Source organism: Denticeps clupeoides, chromosome 7 (assembly GCF_900700375.1).
Source record: "Denticeps clupeoides chromosome 7, fDenClu1.1, whole genome shotgun sequence".
Taxonomy (NCBI): domain Eukaryota; kingdom Metazoa; phylum Chordata; class Actinopteri; order Clupeiformes; family Denticipitidae; genus Denticeps; species Denticeps clupeoides.
In genome coordinates, this window is record NC_041713.1 from 13169213 (window position 1) to 13187895 (window position 18683).

At 40.9% G+C, this 18683-nt stretch overlaps 1 protein-coding gene across 15 annotated transcripts in view; it reads left to right on the forward strand.

Moving 5' to 3' along the window:
• The window catches only part of rbfox1 (RNA binding fox-1 homolog 1), a 197197-nt gene extending 180243 nt beyond the window's left edge, over positions 1-16954 (forward strand). For 14 of the 15 annotated variants that reach the window (XM_028985482.1, XM_028985485.1, XM_028985486.1 and 11 more), the window contains 5 exons: positions 1577-1709; positions 2850-2889; positions 5984-6048; positions 14099-14174; positions 14993-16954. In XM_028985482.1, coding sequence (XP_028841315.1) covers positions 1577-1709; positions 2850-2889; positions 5984-6048; positions 14099-14174; positions 14993-15115 — 437 coding nt within the window. In that variant the 3' untranslated portion in view covers positions 15116-16954. Of the gene's footprint in view, positions 1-1576; positions 1710-2849; positions 2890-5983; positions 6049-10676; positions 10730-14098; positions 14175-14992 lie in introns of all 15 variants that reach the window. The other variant, XM_028985489.1, reaches the window with a different exon arrangement.
• The last annotated feature ends 1729 nt before the right edge of the window (positions 16955-18683 follow it).

The window sequence follows — 18683 nt, forward strand, 5'->3', positions numbered from 1 at the left end:
TCTTTAATCCCAGATATTTTGTTTCCTGAACTGGCTTTCTTTGTTGAAAGTCAAGTTATTCGCAGCACAATACAGGAATATGTTTAATTAATTGCCAATGTTAATTGTTATTCACTTAACACAAAAACAGTGAGCCTGGCAGCCTTGTCCCCATTTAAAGGGAGAATAAAGGAGAATACGGTTTGAGTGTGAACGACGCTGTAGGCCATTGAAACACTGCTGAGCTTTCGGCCCTGAGAGAAAGAAAGGAGCTGCTACCTGCGTCTCGCCGGCTTTTTAATACAATGCTGCTCCTCAGAGCCTGGTGGAGACACGTCTGCCCTTACAGCCACTTTCCTGAATGTCAGGACTTACTTTTTTTTTCATGAAAATGGAAGAGTAATTAATTTCCTCACTTGAACTGAGGGAAAATATAAAGAACGTGGGCACCTCCGTTTAAGGGCTGATCCTCAGGTTTTGGATATATCACGATGACAAAGGATGAAATGAGACAATTGGTGTTCACCTTTACGGGCCATGAGAGCTCTTTCTTCTAACTTTAAAATTTTCACGACTGCCAATGAATGAGTCAGTGTTTCTATTACGTATTATTAGATTTCAATTTCTTTTAAAAGCCATATAATTAAAAAAATAAATACATGCAACCACCACCTTTTCCTCCCCACCTGACCCCCTTCTCCTGCTGTCTCAAATTGAACTTCTTACAAGTAATTTGTAACAGCAGTCACCCTATTAAGATTAATGATAACAAGAAAACACCGTTTTCTCTTTCATTCAGAAAGGCTCGGAGGCTGTGCGCACTTCTATTTTGTCTTCACTAAGATTTCCTGAACATTAAAAAATTGTTGAGTATCTGAGGAGAGTGTACACCCCCAGCTCCAAAAGTTCAATTAGAATGCAATGATTTGCAAATCTCATAAACCCATATTTTATACAACGATGGAATGAACACGTCATCATAACTTGGTTTTTCACTATACAGTCATCAGTATATATATATGTGTATCTTAAGACATTTTTTTATAAACAAGGAACATAATGTCATCTGACTGTAATTTTGCTGGCATATTGTTGTGGAAAGTACTCTCTCAGCGAAGGTGAAACCTGTGTGAGTGTGGTAGAAGTGGTGGAAACTCTGACCCTTTTTGAGGGCTTTACAGTGACAGAACGTGGAGGTAATCCAGCACCGTCATGGTTGGGGCTGCGAATTATGGCACAGAGGCCAGCTGCTCTCCAGACCCTGAGCTCCTGTGCTTCCTGGCTCCCCTTGTTTCTGCTGGACATGCCACGTTTACAATTTACACTGTATATTTTGGCAGGCAGCAGCAGATTCTTTTCTAAATTAAATGCCTTAATCATTTTTTTCTGGTTTTGATTAGGCGAAGAAACGTTTGACATTGTTTTATGTATGTATATAATAATGTTCTTCCCCTGGAAGCCCTATATTAAATCGTGTCTCAGCAGTGATGCGGTATGATGCCCCTGTCTTTGTGATCACTAAGAGTGTCCGTTTTGTGAATGCGGGCTATGCAGTAAATAAATGCATCCGTTCTTGTTGCTTTCTGTGTGTCCACAGTGCCAGGCTTCCCCTACCCAGCTGCCACGGCAGCAGCAGCGTACAGAGGCGCACACTTAAGAGGAAGAGGGCGCACCGTCTACAACACGTTCAGGGCGGCCGCACCACCCCCTCACATCCCTGCTTACGGAGGGTGAGTCACCCGCCCCTCCTCCCTCCCTCCCTCAGTCTGAACACTTTTTAATGGGGGCACACGCCAGCGCTGCCACGCTGCAGAAGCCCGGCGCAGCATGCAGCCAATCGGAATGCCTGGAGTCGTGCACCTTGCACACTGCAGTGAGAAATGACTGTAATTTGTACTGTCATGGTTGGTGGCTTTAAGCATTTTTAATGTCACATTTTATGTAAATGCTCTTGGAGGATGAATGCAACAGGAAACGGAGAGCCCTGAGCAGCCAAAAGATTATTCTGATTATTTTTGTCTATTTATGTATTTATGACTGCAAGCGTCTGCCGCTTAAGAACGGTGCACTGGAGTTTGTTCATTTATTTAAAGTTCTGCTTGCTGGAGCCTGTGTTCATATTTATATATGTTTCAATGAAGAAAAAAATCTGCAGTGTCATGAAGCATAGATTTCCCATTACTGACATCATATTCACAAGTGAATGGTTAAATGACCCTTTTGTCATATATCTGATTAAACAAAGACCGGGACCTGGTATATGTCTCTAAATGCCACTGTTGTGACTCCGGTCACCGGTCCCAGTTCCCAGCGTGTTCCCTCATGTATAAACACTGCCCTGTTGTGTCATCTTTCTGAATTGCCACTTGACACTCAATGTTTGCTTTGCTCTCCTTCCAATGACAGTACATATTGTTTTGCCCGTCAAGCCACGCTCTGCCTTTGTTTGCCTTTATTATTGCTGTGCGCTTGCACATCGTCCTTCCCCAAATCTGACAGTCATGAAATCAATGCTTTATTTAATAACCAAAAAACACGAGAAATGCAGGGGTTATGGCAAATGTTTGGTTTTAACCTGAAATCCGCCACAACATTAAAACCAAGTACCTGATCATATAGGTCCCCCTGTGACACACTGATGTGCCACTGTAATGAAATGTTGTTCAACACACTTTTCAGTGGCTGTAATGTTGTTGCTAATGGGTATATGCTGCTGATTCATATCAGTTTAATCTGCCAGAAAGAATGATGTTGACATATTTTGTCACCATCCTCAGGATTAGGTGTTACTGTATCACCTCTTCAAATATATGTACTAATATGGATGTTTCTTTGTTCTTTTTCTGTTTGTGTGTTTGCATCTTAAACAGCGTGGTTTACCAGGACGGGTTTTATGGCACAGACATTTATGTAAGTGCGACGTGCTCCTTGGATGTGCAGTACCATCAGACACCCTGTAGTTCATGTGATGTTTATGAATGACACTGTTTACAGTCACTTGAGTGATGACTGTAGAGGACTGCAGCTCAGCTCACGTTAAGTCACATGTCTTAATCATAGCGTTGTCATTAGTCACAACACAGCATGCACTGAATAAAACATTAAAACAGCTCCACACATCTGTACAAGGCCCTCTAATTTCTGCCTCAGTTCAGCTATCCACATCTTTTGCATCAGTTCATCCAGACTGTATGGATCCCAAATGTCTTTAAATCATTGAGCTTGTTCATAATCAAATATGTGTGATGTAAAAGAGATAAAACACTACACACTTGCTTCACAATTTGATATTTATTACCAGACTATCACAATTAAATATGTGTATGTGCGTGTATGAAGTGCATATTGTCATTCAGCCTAGTTACTATTAATTCATTGAAAATCTAGGAATTTCATATATGTAACAAGACAAGCCATGATTGGATATCAGTAGTAGTTAGCCTAGCTACGGAAAAAAAACATTAATTCTTATAGGTATATAATTTAAAATAGTAAAGGTGTGTTCTTTGAGAGGTTTGAGCAACTCAAGCCACTCAGATACACTCATTTGTTTGCCCATTGACACATCGCTAGATCTCTGAAACGACCACAGAGGCGGCCCAGATATAATGTAGTCCCACTGGCGTGCTGCAGTAATGAGAATCCAGCAAGGGCCCAAAGTGAGAACAGCTTGGGGAGGGCCAGGGGTGGGGAGCATTTAGCCCCAGCGTCGAGAGATGAGTGCAGATGCCACCGGAGAGGGGCTGGTGGCGACGCTTAGCAGGCGCTTGAGCTGGCGTATATAGGTGCATTTCCCCGATAGCGAGATCTCATCGACTCAGAGTCTGATGTATCTCCAGCTGTCTGCCTCCTGTGGGACGAAACAAATTGTGCGGGGTGATAAATGGGCATGGAAATGGCAGGATCGCTCTTCTAATGCTCCCTCAGTGCTCCTGTCATTAGCCCACTGCAACGGCGGACAGGATTGATTACCGCGCAGCGATAAGATCGTTTAATATTCATTAGAAAGTATCGGAGAACTGTATTTGTATTTATTACAAAGCATAATTCGTGAAGTGGGTCTGGCAAATTTAGTGGATGTTGGAAGAGGAGCCCGAAAATGAAGCTATGCTAGCATAAAATAGACTAGTTGCTGCCAAGGTTGTGAGACGAAACTGAAATTAAACACACGGTGCGCACAGAGGCCGCTGCATGGGAGCGGAAGGAGTGTGAAATTAAAAACAGCAACGAAACTTGTAACATTAAACTATATGCACATGGCGAACTTGCGAGATACCCAACCATATCCAATCGGGCTATAGATGTTCCATTAGGATTTTTTTAGCCATGTGAAATACAAAAAAACCCTGTTGCTAAATATTTGTTGTTAGGAGTAGCATGACTGAAGTGATATATCAGATTCAGATGCTCAGAAACAATATATAACATGTTTTGTTTTGTGTGTGAAAGTTTTTTTTTTTATTGGTGCTAAGTGCATTTTTTGTTGATATGTAACCCTAACATAGTCTTTAATAATGTTTTCTATAAACAGAGATTCAAATGGTAGGAGCCAAATGACTGGAAGCTCTCACACATGGAAGTCATGACATCATTAAATTTTGTGTTTTATCTGTTCATTTATGTTTAATTCCTGTGAACTAGTGAACAAACCCCACGCTTAGCATGGTGCTTAGGGCTAGTTTGAAAACTAAATGCTGATCATCAGATGGTAGTTGTATTAAATGGAGTGAGACCACAGTGTCATGTAGGGATCATTTTGACTCACCGACACGTGTGTACTGTGGTCTGAATAGTCCACCACACCACTGATCATGTCTGTTCTCATTCATTTCAGATTCAGGTTACAATCTGAGTCCTTATTGGTCTCACACACACAAGCACCCTGGGACGGTCTCTTTGCATAGACCATTCTGACTCATAATGATAAATCATGAGCTCTCCCCTGATGTGTCTTTGCACGTTACACCCCTGACCGGTGCTGGCCACACACCTGCACACCCTGTCAGTTCCACTGAGGGTAGCTGACTAGGCCTAATGGAGCTTCCACTGCATGCTGAAGCCCTCGACTCCTGATCTGTGACTACGGAATTTGGTCACTGATGACTTGTACTAAACAACCCCACACAATGCATTGCCCAAACACCAGCTGCATGTCCGACGGGATGGGATTGGGGGAAAATGAAATGAGAGGACAGGAAGAGGCAGACCCAGGAGGCAGGGTAGCGGGGTGACAGTAAGGCCGCCAGCGGGGAGGCAGCGAGAGGTTCTGGATGTCTCAGGCACACATTGCTTCGACAGTGGGGAGGTCACGGTCGTCTGATCATCATGGTGGAGTTTCTCCTCCTTAAAGGCAGAGAGACATGGATTCCTGCCGCTTTCGCAGTCTGATCATTGATGCATCGCTGCACATGGTGCCCCGCCAGGATGTGTTTGTTTGACTTGTTTGCTTAATTGAACAGCTGATGTTACTATTACACATCTACATTTGCATTTTCTGCACCCATTCTTTAAGCTGTTATATCATGTTGGACTATTTTCAAACTGGCACTAAGTGTAGCGTACTATGCATAAACAGAAGAAACAAGAAAGAATTATTTCCGAGCACAGTCTTTAATTATGCTTTTACAAACAGTTTAAAATAGGAGGAGCCTTAAGATTGACAGCTCATCATTGGCATCTCATTACAAAACCTTAGGACACTTTTGACCTTACTAGAGAACAAGCCCCACACAAAACATATTGTGAAGTATGACTGTTGACAATTAATTATGACCTAGTTTAATTAAACCACATAACAATGCTCTGCACTACCAATCCTCCACACTAAAACTAACAGTATCATTGTGTTGTTTTTTTGTAATGAAATAATGTAATTTAAAAAATCATGTAATAAATGGTGATAAAGACAGAATAGCAAGCTTGTTTTGTACCTGTGGGAATGAAACTGACCATATAAATGTCCGTGTTTGTATGTGTGCCTCTCCCTCTGTGTGTTGTGTTCCAGGGTGGTTATGCTGCCTACAGATACACCCAGCCTGCTACTGCCACCGCCGCTGCCTACAGTGACAGGTAAGACACAGTCCACTGCCTGCACATCTCAAGACGACATGGCCTCACCAGGCCCCCTCGCCGCGCCACGGTTTACTTGCGCGCTTACACACTCACACACACACACACACACACACACACACACACACTCTCTGAGGTCAACTCTCCCCTCCGCCCTCAGACTGAGGCAGGCACGAAAGGCCACTCAGATTTATTAGTCTAATTCCTCCTCCAATGTGGACACAGGGCTATCACAGTTGCCCAGCGCAGTAATTGGCAAATTAAATCAAATGAGATGTCACTGCAAATGTAATGGCAAAAGAACTCAGCATGGCGGAAACAGTGGCAGAGATGGTAACTGGAGAATTAAATGGGGTAGACTTGACTGTCCTCTGAGATGTGAGGCAGAAGTGTTTGGCAGGCGGGCACGAAATATTTCTCCAATCAGTTTTTTGTTTTCATTTCTTTTCTTTTTGAAGTCTATACATAATTTTATTTGAACTTCCTCCCCTGAGTAGCTCCATGTATCACAACACTCTGCCTGGTGTGCAAATAAAGTACACAGCTTGAACAGAGCTGCTGGCTTAAGCATGACAAAAGAGCCCAGCTATTTATAGTTATTATTGATAGTCCGAGGTGAGTATCTCTGTCCTGAAGCATGCAATTGGAACTGTTCTGGGAACAAAAGAGAGGCACAATATCACGTTCCATCGTATCACATTTTTAGCGCCATGTTGTACAGGGTCTGCATGCTACACGACAGATTCTCTGCCCTGAGATGTAGTGAATGATGCTGTCGGCTTCATTTTTTTTTCTGATCACCTGAGTTCCTGTTGCCGTGTTGATACTGTATCAGGATAAGGCAAGAACTGGTCTGTACCTATAAAGTGTTTCACGGTAGGGTTTTTTTTTTTTTTTGCTGATCTGAGATAAGGCCTCCCCATCCATCTCCTAACCTTGTTCAGGGAAACTGCCAAAGGCACCACTGGCCCCAGATCAGCAATCCCTACCCTGAGATCCTTTATTCGGTGAGGAGGGAAGGAGAGAGACTGTCTTGTGTTTGAGAGCATTCCCAGATAAGCATGATTTGTGTTGTTTTCAAGCTGAGAGATATAAATTGCGATATAAAAGATATTCAAAAAACTGTTTTCCAATCTTGCTGTTATTATATTTCCAGTAATGGTTACAATTGTAAATTAATAAATATGCTTGACGATACCTATTAAAATCAACTAATTTATTCATGGTTTTTAATGAATATATCTGTGCCTGAGATGAGCAATACATCACGTTATGTGCACTTAATTTTCAGTTTTTTCTGTCATAAACTGAAACCACATCATAAAGTTTAAATGACTACGTGTCACATACTGCCATCTCCTTCCAAATCTAAAAAGTGATTTTAATGTCATCTAATGAAATATGGCTAATGGCTCTATTATGGACTCTACAAAAGCAATGACAGTGTAGCGAGGGCAGCACATATCAAATCCTGTCTAATTTGTTTAAACATGACTGGTGTAACTCGGGGAAAGCCTCACCGGCAGGGCTCTCTGTCACCCAGTACTGAAAATGAACTGTTCCAACTCCAAGGAGTTATTTCAGTTCACGCACTGACTCCTTTTAGAGCAGCTACCAGGCACAATCTAATGGCCGTTTAAAAATACACAAAACAGGACACAGAAATGCATTACAGCGAGATTAGCTTGGCGTCTGTATCAAAGAGAGAAATAAATTGCTGTTGTACAGACATGCATTTTTTATGACATTTTACCCAGTCTTTATAATAATAGAATAATTAATAACACATGAATTATTTGTGTGAAATCGGTTAGTGCTGCTGAATCACTAGTTACATAATGGGAATGAAAGTTTAAAAGAACAATATCACTAAATTCATAAATTATTTGAAAAGACATTCTCATGCAACAATTTTTTATATACAATTTTACAAGGTAACTTGAGAATTTCATGTTAGCAAATAAAATTTAATCAGTAAATAAAATCAGACATAGGTTATTCTTATTCATTTATGCCACATTATTTGCTCAAGTGTCAGAAAGGTCAGAACTTAAAGCTCAGTCCAGCTCTTCTGGTCTCTCTGTGGAAGCTGAGCCAGGCATGGTCATGGACCCTGGAGGCTTTTCTCTCTTCCTTGATCAGAAGCCCACCCAACCAGCAGCCCTTCTGGGCTCAGTTTAACCACGCTCCCCTGTCTCGAGCTGTCACGCCTGGGACTGTTCACTGGCTGGCACCATCTGGTGAGACCAGCCCCCATGGATGTGGCAAATACGGCAGCGGCACTCTCACAGCTCCAGTGAGTCTCCCAGTTCTGGGGGGGTGCTGCTAGGAGGCTTAATCTCCTGTATTTTTTCCCTCTCTCTCTGTCTATGTATGAGAGCTTCTGAAGGTGAGGCCATGAACAGGATTCTTCAAACTGGGCCTGGCCAGGAGACCTCAAAAATTTTATTTAATTTTTTTTTATTTTTACTTTTTCACATGCAGCACAGGCCACATTTATGAATTTGATGATCTTACCAGATGATACTTACTCTGTATCATTATAGTCACAATATTCTAATTGTTGACAAAATGTCTATCATATTAGTGAAATATCCCAGCCTTAGTCAGAGGTAAGGGTAGTCTGGATAAACAGCAGGATTTAGAACTTGAAGCAGGTCTCTTGAGAACGCCAGGCGTGTGTTTATAGGCCTGCTCTGGTTCACAGTACATATAATGCGTTTATGTTTCAGGTTTTGTCCTTGTTGCACGTTATTAATAGCACAAAGTTTGTAGACATTAATCTTATATCACCAGCCAGACCCAAATATGTAACCTCAAAAAAACATTTTGCTACTTCCTGAAGAAAAAAATGTCTGAGCTATTTATATGTTAAGCTGTCCTATATGCGTTTCTGAGTTTGTGATGTCTGAAATACAACACATGACATTTCAATTGCATTAGATGTTTCCATGAAGTGCATGCTTTGTGTAGCTTCTTTTAGTCAAGTAGACCTGTGTGAAGTGGACAAGCATTGTGTTCTTGCTCTCATTTAGATTGGTGTAAAATACTAGCAGAAACTGAAAACCCACTGTAAGATGCATGAAATTACATTGCATGGCTGCATTCTGTTTACCTTTTTAGAGTAGACGTGTTGTGGGGGTCAATACTGCCATGTCAAATTTAAGACTGTGTTGAAAACAAGCAGCCACCTAACATAATTAAGAGGGCCGATTCAATCCGAATGCTTAGTAGGAGTGAATGATTCATTAATTTATTAAATATAGCTGCGAGCTGCAATTAAAAAAAGGCAGCCAGGCAATATGGCTGCCAACCTATGCTTCTAATTAGACGTAAGATTGGGGCATGACATGTCATTTATCACACCTGGGCAGTCTATTTCTTTCTTCTTCTGTTTTTTCCTTTTTTCCCTGTGGGCCGAGGCTGAGGTTTGGGGCTAGCCGAGTTTCAGCCCGAGACTGTGGTGTTTATTAGCCAGGCTGCCTTCAGCTATTATGATTCATACTTTGTGGTTTCTCTCAGGTTAGTCTGTCACATTGTTTTGCCTTGCTGTTTATAATTGGACTAAAACTACTCAGGACAAATACATCACACAATAATATATTCATTTATTATATGCCTTCTAGTTTTTTGAACAACATATTATACCCTATATAATAGGGTATCCTATTTAAATGTACACTACACTGTAATATACTCTTCAATATTATATTATACATACAAAATGTTTTCTAGTTGAACTGAGTTTTTTTTCTCATTGAAAATGTGTTCATAAAGCATAATATAAAACCATTTGACATAGAACCACAGAAATGTGGTTGGGTTTAGAAGATATATCTGGAAGATATATCAAGCTACTGTTGGGCTCGTTCAGCTGTATTTTAGACACTTTCCAGCCATTCCATTTCAAAATGCTACATGAAAGGTTTCATATAGGATTTTTGCCACTGTTTTCTGTTCATGGTATTTCCAGGTGAAGGGCTTTATTGACTCCTTTTTTCCCCTCTGACATGTATCTAAATGTCATTTCAATCATTCTATGTTAAAGGCTGGTGCCAATTAATGATGTTAATTAGATTACTGCGGTCATTGAGGCTTGGATCACCATATGCTATAACCAATAGGGCAACACATAATTACTGAGTTAATATATTTCAAAGACATACAGGACAATGCAGGGGATATTGAATTTGGGTTATTCATTATGTTTTTTTACTGAATTTTACAGTTTTTTTATTGAATCGGCCCATAGTCTGAGGGGAGAAGCAGCTAAACCATATATGTGCTGTGCACTGTGCTTTATTTCTGGTTGAGTCTCATCTGTGGTCTTATGTTTAATTTTTTTTTTTCTTAGTTTCACTCCCCTTCCTGCCCATGCACATTAACAGTCTACCTCTCCAGCATGCCCCCCCTTCCCTTACGATCCATCTTTTTCTTCTGTGTGGGTCTGCACCAAGCGCTCGGGTTCTGTTTGCCTGTGAACCGAAACCCATTTGCCGCCAAAGCAACCCCATCCCCCCCATCACCACCACCCCTACCCATCACCAACCTTCAACCAACCCCAACCTCACCACACCACCCAGCAGCCAGTCAGCAAGCGGTATTGTGAATTTTATCTTCTCTTGCAGAAATCATTTCGTCCTCGTTGCCGCAGATGAAATTTCTTGTAACACCTCTTCAGGTAAAAAGAAATATATATAACTGATTAATGAAATCACCCTCACGTTTTCTCTGATGCACCCAAGGGGGGAAAGCGAGCATATCCTATTTTTTATTGTGCACCCAACAGCAAGCGCCTGAACTGCCCCCAGTGAAGGCCCCCACCCCAATGACTAGATGTTTTCTTTCTGATTGCATTTCTGAATGCTTCTTTTAAAACTGGTGGCGTAGTTTTTGGAGTATGCATGAGGATAGCTGGCAGGCATTGCACTCATCCGCTCATCATACATTTTGTTCTTTTTCTGTTTTTCTTTTTTTTTTTTCCTTTTCTTCCTTATCTATGGCACTGCTTGGAAGGGGCATGTGTTCCTGACGGGAAAAGATAAATCTACTGACACACGCTTGGAACCTGTCTGATTTCCTGATTTCCGTCCCTGTGTTTCCTTTTCTCCATTTTTTCCGCATTGTTCATTTGGTTGACACTGTTGCTCTCTCCCTTTCTTTCACATCCTTTTTGTTCTCCATATGGCGCATCTCCATTCCGACTTGTGTTTTCGTGTGTGCGTGTGTGTGTTTACATTTTGTGTGTGAGTCGTGTATTTTTTTATTGTTCTTGGTATTGTTTAACAGATTGCTTATTGGGTGTACAGTGTCTTGTCCATTGGCTGTAGTTGGCGAGATCTCTGGAATGACTTTGGTGTGAATGTGACTTGCTCCTGCCACAGTGTAGAAGGGGAAAAAAAGCAAATGGGCCTGTCCATCCTGCTATTGATTTTGTGACAGGTCCTTTTAAGAATAAAAATTAATATGCTAAAAAGATTGTAATTTAGGCAGAAGGCACATTCTTGGAGACATCCCTTTATTTACTTTTTTCCCAGGAAAAAAAATTGGCATCTATAATTTAAAGTATTGAGAATATCTGTTATTTTCAAGTTATATATTTCTACATTTGACATTACCCCCCCCCACCCCAACCAAAAAAAACTGAACACTTTGCATGTTTATGGATAAACACTTAAAAAAAAAAAAACCTTGGTGAGCTGAAGGATAGCAGTTCTTTACCTGTGCGCACAAATGTGAGGTCCACTAGTTCTCTCAAAAGGAAGCGGTCGGCCTGCGCTGAAAAATAACCTTGCCCTCGCTCACATTTACGAAAATAATGAGGAGCGGGCCGGCGACGCCGCTATTCCCCACACATCACAGATTTATTAAGCCATGTTTCCACACCTGAACCTTATTTATTTGTAGGTTAAAATGGCTCCCGTTCATTACCGAACATAGAGCAAACCATTCCCCCGCAAAAAAAAAACCTTGCTCCGCGTTCAATTTATCTTCGAGGGAAAAGTAAAGGTCACGTAACCAAACAGCATGGGGCTAAGCAAGCAATTGCAGTAAACAGCTCCAGACCAGCACTGGGCCTTTTAGCTTATCTGTGCTGATTTAAAAGGCTCGTTTACCTATAAATAAACACTAGCACAAAAATACTAAAAAAAAGTAGAAAATAGCACACAAGCACATTAATAGCCTTCCTCTCCCCAACACAGTTCTGCTACGATATCCCCAGCGATTTTTAAAAGCTTGCGCTGAAGCTGTGAGTAACTCAGAGCCTAACTGGCTGTGAAATATTGATTTGATTAATTAGTTTGAATAGATTTCAGGATGCGGCGGATGCTGGCCTACATGTCTTTCTCCCCCCCGCCAGTTAGTTTCTTTCATTCGGGGCAGTGTGATCAAAGAATGGTTTTCCAAGCATAATTTCCACAGGGTCAACTTTTCAGTCTTCGCTCCAGCTGAGAGTATAAATGTGCGGCCTGATCGCTGAATGCACATTAAGAGTAGCCTCTGTAAACAGAGATAGCACAGGTCAAACAAAAATACTCGGCAGGGCAGTGAAATATGAAGACAAGACAAACTGTGTAGTGAATAACAATGTCCGTACTAATCTGCAGTGGATTAACTTCTTAATCGCGGAGAGTCCGTGAATATGTAAATGACCTCATTTACAGGCTGTGCCCTGCCTTCTGATTGGCTCTTATCTGGTCCAAAAACACCATGCATGCATAACGAGGCTCAGAGGAGCAGCTAATCCAGGTTATTTTACCACCATGCCTTCTGGGAGCAGGAAGGTTTCAGTTTTCAGAGCCAGACTGCTGATAAATGTTCTTACCTGATGTTCAGAACCACGTCAACAAGAACCTTACAATTAAATATTTATTTAAAAAATTGAGATATTAGGTTCAAGGATTTAAATGAAATGTATTAAATTAGACCTAATAAATGTGTTTAAAATGCATTTTTTAAAATAAGTAATCAAATAACTACTGCTGTATAATTAAAAGTTTTCCCATTGGGGATTTAATAAAACAGTAATACTTAGATTTTTGATTGGCCTGCTATTTAATAGATATGTTTTATATCATGATGAAACACGCCCCACCTAGTGGTGTTTCTTTATATGACACTGAATAGTGAATTACTTTAAACAGTTTGTTTCGATTTAAAAGAAACATCAATAATATTCTCTGATTAAGCAATACATCAATCCTAAACCTTATGCACATACATTCTAAGAGCAAAATTAATACCAACATTTGGTTATTCTTTTAGTTCAGCAATTTACTTTTAATGTAGCAAAACCGGGTAACATTTTACCTCAGCATCCCTGATGTAAACATTATTAAACACGGCAGAATCCAACAACTGTCTTTGCAGGGATGCTAACTAGCCAGAAGAATACAGCTTTCAATGTACTACATACATGCAGCAGACAATTGAACTTTTTCTTCATGACTTATTTTCAGAGCTGACTGCAACATTTGCCTTTGTGAGATTCAACATATCCATGAATTGCCTTCAGTGTTACCACTAACTGAAGGATGTTTTGCGCATGAATTTCCAAGATCGATGCCTCACCCTTTCCCCACAAAATCATAGGTTAAACATGTAGTTTTACTGGTGAATAAACTCCATGGCAGAGACATCTGCACCTTGATTATTAAAACAAGCAGGGACTTCCCTGAGCTCTGCAGAATCTGGTAATTCCTTGCGCAAGCAGCCCTTCCAATCAGAGAAGAGTGATGTCTTCCTCTGCTTGTTACAGCATGACAGCCAGAACCATGCGACCCTTTCCTCTCTGACTTCATTCGATTGTCGTTTTCGAAACACTTGAGGTCATTACCATGTGGGTCACGACTACTTGCCTTTGTTATGTGTTTTCTCATATGAAAAGTGCAGCCGCTGTGATTTGTGTTTTTTTTTTTTTTATTGGTTATTTTTTTCCTTTGCAGTCCATTTTTGTTATCAGTGAGACGCAGTAAGGGTGTCTGTAGGTGTGATGGTCTTCGGTGCTCAGGGTGGGGTCTGAACGCGCCTGTTTACTGTGTCTCCTCAGTTACGGACGAGTTTATGCTGCCGACCCCTACAACCACACACTTACTCCAGCAGCAACATACAGCGTTGGTGCCATGGTAAGAGATGCCTGTCTCCCCCACTCCCTCTTTAATTGGCTCCATCTTTTTGGTCCGTCTCTGTCTTTCTGTCTGTCCGCCTCTCCCCCAATCTCCTTCCTGTCGTTCCGTTCCCAGCGTGCTGCTGTCATTTGCTCTCATTTATTTCCTTTCTCTCCATTCCCCCTCTCCCTCCGCATGGATTTTAGTGCGGCTGACATCCCCTCACTTAAACGTAATTGAATTTGTCTCTTGTGCTAACGGCAGCTGAAATGCCACATTAATCCTCCGAGTAAACCTGATAAATGTCTTAATTTCTTGGCAGTGTAGTGCATGTTAGTTATTATATTTCTAATTTTGAGAATATCACCTAGTCGCCCCCCCCCCCCCCCCTCCTTAATGGAATAATTAGTCATTTTGATAATTAAATCCATCACATAAGTGATGTTGAAGCTTCAGTTAAAAGGGAACAGGGAGATAGTGGGTAGGAAGCTGAAGCTCCACATCTCCTCCACGTGGGTTAAATAAGGATTCCAGGAGTCATGCATGTTCCTTAGCCTGTGCTCTATGTTCTGCCGGCATATGTTTGAGCATTTCTTTTTTTTTTATCATCATTTAATTTGTGTATTGTGTGTTTTTTTTTCCCCTCCTTCCTTTTACACCTTAAAGTCATTAAGTGCATTTTTCCTGGCATGCGGTGTCTTGGTTTGCTTGCTGCATGAAGAACGCTGGTTCTTTTCATCGGGGGTATGTACACAACCATGAGATGAAACCCAGTGGGTCCGGTTAAAAGCGCAGCAATTAAAGTCCGGCACAATCCGCCGCCTTTCTCTCCACAGAATGCTTTTGCACCACTGACCGATGCCAAGACCAGGAGCCATGCAGATGATGTCGGCCTCGTTCTTTCCTCATTACAGGCTAGTATATATCGAGGTGGATACAGCCGTTTTGCTCCATACTAAACAAAATAATATTCAAATGAAAAGAAAAAAAAACTATAAAAATCTTCCTTTGGGGAACAAAAGAGAATATTTCAGAGGCCTGGGTATTGCAATACATGCAGTAGTGCATAATTTTAGCATCTCTTCAGAGAGAGGGAAAAAACTGATATTTTTCATCTTATACCTCAGATATTTTGTGCTGTGTATTTTAATATTGTGGGTTTTTAATTTCTAAAGATTACATAGATTGTTGGCTGTAGAGGTTTCTGTGGTGATCTAGAAAGCTGCTAGATTTTAAAAAGAAGTGAAAAAAAATCAAACAAAACATGAGAATACAAAAATTGTTAGGGCTTTATCATGTAAATTAATTATGTACGATAAATATTAAGTCACTTGGGGTTATCATATTTTGTAAGAGTGTAAGTGACTACAGTAGTCAAGTGTTTTTTCTGCTTTTTCACATTGCCTTTGTTCTTTTCTCTCTTTTTTTTCTTTTTTCTTTTTTGAGTTTTCCTCTATCCTGGTTCACTTAACTGTAGAGGGAATGGGCGAGGCGCGGGGGCCTCAGTAGTGAAGTTCGGTAGGTGGCAGGGCTCTGCCGGCAGCGGTGGGCTCTCCCAAACGCATAGGAGACAGGCAGCTGTGGAGAAGGGCCGCCATTGTATTCAGTATATAAGCTGTCTTATATCATCCATTAGTCAAAGCCAAAGGTTACGTTCCTGGGGTGTTACATGTGTATATTCAGATTTTACATAGAGGCTTTTAGAGAAATTAAAAAAAGAAAAGAAAAATCCCAGAAAAGTTTCACCTTGACAGTATTTTACTGGTTAACTATAATCTAGTCCTTAGGTCAAGTCCCTACTAGTTTAGGCCAACCTGAAGATGTTCTTTTTATATTACTTCCAGTATATTGATTGATATAATTACTGACTTTTATATTATGGGAGAGATTAAAAAAATAATAAATATGGTGACAATAGCGCCGTTTCTATTTTTTCTTTTTCTTTTTTTTTCAGAAGTAATGAACTATGATTATTTGTACCAGATGAAAGTGGAAAAAAAACAAGTGTATTAAATTTGAGCTGTGCAGTGAAAATGTTCTCTTATACGAAATACACAACTGTATAATGTTTTAGATTTAGTGTAGTAGACCAACTGTTAGAGAAAGGTGTCATTTTTTATGGAATCATACTCAAGATTTATATCAACACTTTACAAGTAATGCAATCATTATGTAGATATGATCATAGTATTTTTGTCAACTGTACTATTTTGCACATACAACCTGCAATTTGTCATCACTTCACAGCTTGTGAGGCGTTATGTTGTCTGTTCCCTTTCGTTTGGCTTCTTTTAAGTGTTTAGTTTCGATATCATTTATAATGTGACATCCTTTGTAATATTATTTTCTAGAACACAGCCTTTACACAGACCATTTGATTATCGAGAAAAATGAGAAATATATGACTTGTGGAGAAAAAAACGTTATCCGTATGTAAATATGAAATAATGATAAATCTGTCATTTCCAAGTGCTACACAAACAAGCTGTCAAGGTGTCCTTGAGGAGTTGCAGCTTGGCTGTGCTTATGTGTTTGTCACATATCTCATTTTTTGTATTTATTAAAACTGTTTAAAAAAAAAACATAAAATACGACAAAGATCGGCAGCGTCAGTTTATCCAGCTGCAAATATCTTCTTGTGTACTGTGTGCGTAACATCACACAACTTGGCAAAAATATCTTACCCACTGCTGTGACTCTATACAATTTCTGCTTAGAAATGCGTGTTGTGAACGGGCCTTCTCCTTGTCATTGTATGTGCATGCACTATGATCCGCTTAACAATAACCATCAATAAAGTTTCTCAAGATAAGGGGAGTTTGCACTGCCTTATTTTTTTGTGTCGCTGGGTCTCTTCCTTAATATGATTTGATGAATCGAAATTCAATTTTAATACATATTCAGATGGGGGTTGGACCAGTACGACCAACTGAGGATCATTTTGGGAGGCATAACACCTAAAAAACTCAGCTCACATGTTGTCTCTTTAACTTAACACTACAGTCTATGTGAGAGAGAGAGAGCGAGAGAGAGAGAGAGAGGGGGTATATGATATTTTTCTCTTTCTTTGCAGGATCCATGGAAACAGAAATGTTAATTACAACTCAGATACTCCACAAAGGTGTATTTGAATTTCATAAAATATGCAGAACACTGATAGGCCTAATTGAAGAAATAGAAGAATTACCTTCTACGTTTTTTTGATTTGATCAGTCTAATTAGAAAAACTTAGCCAGAGGTTACGCAGGAAAGATAAGCAATATAAATGTTTAAAAATGATGGAGTCACATTATGCCGGGTAATTACAACTCGTCTTCACAGAAATGGGTGATCAATAATTAACGTATCTGGGGTCACATGTCAGGAGCACAATTTAAAATTAGTTATTAATTCCATTATTAAAAATGTACTTTCACTTCACATTCTTATCCGGGTCCACGGGGAGAAATGTAAAGCCATCCTCCACCTGCAACCCCTCCCCACTGCAAGTGGGTCTCTGTCAGTAGGGGGTGTGATGTATGTTTCTGGAAGAAATCGAGTATTAAAGTCGTGAAGCCATTTATCCACTGCGTGAGGGCTGGGTGTGGTGCCACAAGTACAATACAGTTCAGTTCTCCCCTTCTCTTCACCTCGTCCACACCACCCTGCTGAACAGGAGATGGGAGCCTGATTCATTTAGCTTCTATAGATCTGCATAAATGTCACAAAGGGGAGAAGTATTGATATTTTTAATGTGTCTGTCATGGATTTGGCATGGAGCTCTTTCCAACATCCCGAGACTGTAGGCCGGTGTAATTGGTTGGAGTTTTTGTTCATCTGAATTGACAGATTTCCCAATTAATGCCACCTTCCTGTGAACACGTCTAGCACTGTGCAGCTGGGCATCCCTGATCAAAATGGGAGTTTCATCATCATCGACGTGAAGGCTGGTCCATTGCGTGATCACAGTCTGTTTGTTTTTCACATAATTCCTCAAATAAAACATCCCTACAGAGGGGTACAGCGCTTGCTTTTGGGCTGTCTGATGAAACAAGAGGGGAACAGGACAAAATATGAGGAAATAGTGCAAGAGAACCTGCATCAGAGGTGGGAAAGATGGCTTTATTTCCATCCAATATTTCAGTTCAGCTCTTCTCTCTTGGATGGAGGTCCTTTCGTGGGACTTGTGACAAACTTGGCCCCAGTAACCCGGGATACAAGAAGTCATTGACGTGAGGACCACCAGAAGCAACAAGGACCAGCACCTCGCCCATCTTCACCGCTACATGTTGAAAGCAGTGTCCCATTGGACGCCACAGCCCTGGTCCTCGGTGAAGTTGCGGTGGCGGTCAGTGCAGGAGACCGGCGCAGCGGTCCATCCGGAGGGAGGCGTGAGGCTAATCGCCTCTCTGTCCCCCTGCAGAGTCTCTGATAATAGACACGTTTCATCCGGGATTAGGCACCGGGCCTGCAAACACTGTGCTCCGGGGCGGCACTCAGACAACCGCCAGCACATCAGCGGCACGCAGATCGGAGGGGAAGGGTCTA